Below are 2,657 nucleotides of genomic sequence, written 5' to 3'. Positions count from 1 at the left end.
TTACGTCGTTTGATTTTTAATAAAACGCCATTCTTGAGTTTTTAGTTCTCTATAATAACTGAATACTACGAGCCATGCATAAAGTTCGATGGTTAGTAAAAAAGCTCCGGAAACGTGAAAACCAATGTTACATCCTTGTAAGGGAACGAATATCAATATGAAAAGAAATGAACATCCGATTATGATGCTAAACAAAACGGTTAAGGTCCAAGGTAAAAGAAATTGTGGTATGTTTCGAATGGCGCCATATAATAATAAAACGCACGAAATAAAATGTATACATGTGACGATTAATCCGGTATAAACCAAAACCATCATCACTGAAATGAAAACAAACAAACAAACAAACAAATGTGATAATGATTACTATATATTTTGTATGCGTTTGTTAAAATGTTTGTTAAACTCACACGATGCCAAATTTTGACCACTCAACATTTTCTGTTCGTTATTGTTAAAATATACGGATAGTCCTTGCAATTGTCCGACAACCCAATTGCTTTCTTCTAATTGTTCCAAATCATCTTCGACGGTTTCAATTATGTCTTGCACGTGTGTTATACCAAGCAAAAGTAAAAATAACATGAATGATGTCAAAGACTGAAAAATATTTTGCAATTTTAATTTCATTTATTTATATATATGTAAACATTAGAGCAGTACCGTAACTAATATTATAATCATAAATATTAAATAGTGTAAGAAAAAAGGAAAACTTACCAATTCGATTATGGCAATTAATAAAGTCCCCTGTCTTAAACTTATTATGCAGCAAAAATTTTTCAAATATATTTTATCTAATATGTGATGTAATTTTAATATGCAATTTTTTTTATTCCTCATTTTATTATTATTATTATGAATTGGTAATGACATATTTATCTAAAAAAATAATTTCTTCTGCTACCTGAAAAAAATTAAAACGAAATTGAAAAAAAATTCAAATACGTACGTGGAATAAAAAATAATAATTAAAATACAAAAAAAAAAAAATATTAACTTTAAATTTTTATAAACAAATTACAACAATAATCAAATTGTTATTTTTATTATTATTATTTTTATATAAATCTATTTTAACTTACTGGAAAATTTTTCCTCACGATTTTAAATAGAATGTTTATTCTGCGTCAACAGACTTATTTTTGTCGTTCGGAAAATTTATTTTTCACACCGATAAAACTCCAAAAAAAAAATTTTTTTCATTATAACCTTTTTTATAACTACCGAAACCGACGTTATACTAACAAATAATAATAATGATAATTTAAAATGTTGTATCGTTATTATTATTATTAATAATAAATTTCGTACGCTTTTTTTTTTGTGCGCAGTATTTTGACTAGTTGAGTATTGATCGATTTTAATTTCCGCTGCATTTTTTTTTATTAAAGTGAAAGGAGTCGGTAAAAGGTGACTTTAAAAAAGAAAATTTTCATTTAATAATAAATCAATATTTCAATTTGTGACTTTACTCATTTTAAATACTTTCTAATTTTATTTTTTTTTAGGCGTAATCATTAATTATTAATATTATTATTATTATTAATGTTAAAATCTTTATTTATTATTAATTGAAGAAAAAGCGACAGATTTTTTGTTTTTTAAAATTATTAATTTATGATTGTTGATAATTTATTTACGTAAACAAACACAAAATTTATTTTATTTATTAAAAAAAATGACAATTTATTTAATAATTGTTTTAAATATTTTTTTTTTTTAATCTTTAATAATTGTTTCATTTTGTAATTGTGATAATATTAATCTTGCTAATGATAAATCATATTCTGTGTCAATGTCTAACGAATATCTTGCAGGTATTTCAAAAAGTTTGCATCTGTAATAAATTAAATAAATTAAATAAATAATTTTTTTCACTTTTTCCTACCTTATTGTCCGTTAAAAAAATTTTATTACTTTTCGTTTTGTAATGTTTTATTATTTAAAATTATTTTTGTTTTTGCCATGTAAAACATTCCATTTTCAACAAATTCTCCTTTCCAATCTTGACGTCGAGGTCTATTTTTCGGATCAAAATTTAAAGGAGATCCAAATCCATCTGGAAAAAACAAAATTAACACGTTTTAATCCCGTGTAAGATTAATAAAAGGATGAAACAAAAAAAAGAAAATAGGTTAAATGTCTTGGTTGGTATCTTATTTCAAGGATTACAACTTCTGGAAGATTTTATTTATTTATTTAATATCTACCCGATAACGGTATTTTATTTTGATTATTAATAAATTAAAAAAAACCTTCATTCGTCGTCCATCTCAATTGATGACTTCTTGTTACGGAAAATACGCAATCAAAATCAAATTTAATTATATAATCAAGAGCATCACGAAGAAAATTACTTTTTATAAATGGAGATGTGCATTGAATCACAGCAATTATTTCACTTTCTAAAAAAAAAATTACAAACAATAAAACAAACGTATGAAAAAACATAACAATTAACAATTGTTAATAAACTACTTGTTTTGCTGACTGAACAAAATTTTTTTTAAAAACATTTGAAAATAATAATAATAATAAAACAAACCAAACCGTTATGTTGTTTAAGAAAATCTTCAACGGCGGATATCGTTGGTGCATTATCAGTTGCTGTCCTTGGATCTCTCCAATGAACTTTTGCACCGTTTTTAATTGCA

The 2,657-nt window shown here is 24.1% G+C and overlaps 2 protein-coding genes across 2 annotated transcripts in view; both read right to left on the bottom strand.

Annotated features, from left to right (window-relative positions):
• Window positions 1-843, bottom strand: Phum_PHUM094840 (uncharacterized protein; the record flags this gene model as incomplete). The annotated part of the gene is made up of 3 exons (XM_002423859.1): window positions 1-320; window positions 411-600; window positions 721-843. 3 exons carry the CDS (start codon window positions 841-843, stop codon window positions 1-3), a joined length of 633 nt encoding a protein of 210 aa, XP_002423904.1.
• A 13-nt stretch (window positions 844-856) lies between these two features.
• Window positions 857-2,657, bottom strand: part of Phum_PHUM094730 (cmp-N-acetylneuraminic acid synthase, putative) — a gene marked incomplete at both ends in the record, with an annotated part of 2,269 nt that continues 468 nt past the window's right edge. Inside the window, 6 exons of the mRNA XM_002423858.1 lie at window positions 857-907; window positions 1,175-1,243; window positions 1,315-1,417; window positions 1,978-2,062; window positions 2,259-2,408; window positions 2,554-2,634. Coding sequence (XP_002423903.1) covers window positions 857-907; window positions 1,175-1,243; window positions 1,315-1,417; window positions 1,978-2,062; window positions 2,259-2,408; window positions 2,554-2,634 — 539 coding nt within the window. The remainder of the gene's footprint in view (window positions 908-1,174; window positions 1,244-1,314; window positions 1,418-1,977; window positions 2,063-2,258; window positions 2,409-2,553; window positions 2,635-2,657) is intronic.

Source organism: Pediculus humanus, genomic scaffold, assembly GCF_000006295.1.
Source record: "Pediculus humanus corporis 1103172107445 genomic scaffold, whole genome shotgun sequence".
NCBI lineage: Eukaryota > Metazoa > Arthropoda > Insecta > Psocodea > Pediculidae > Pediculus > Pediculus humanus.
The sequence above is the reverse complement of the archived record's forward strand: the minus strand, read 5'-3'. Positions and strand labels throughout refer to the sequence as shown.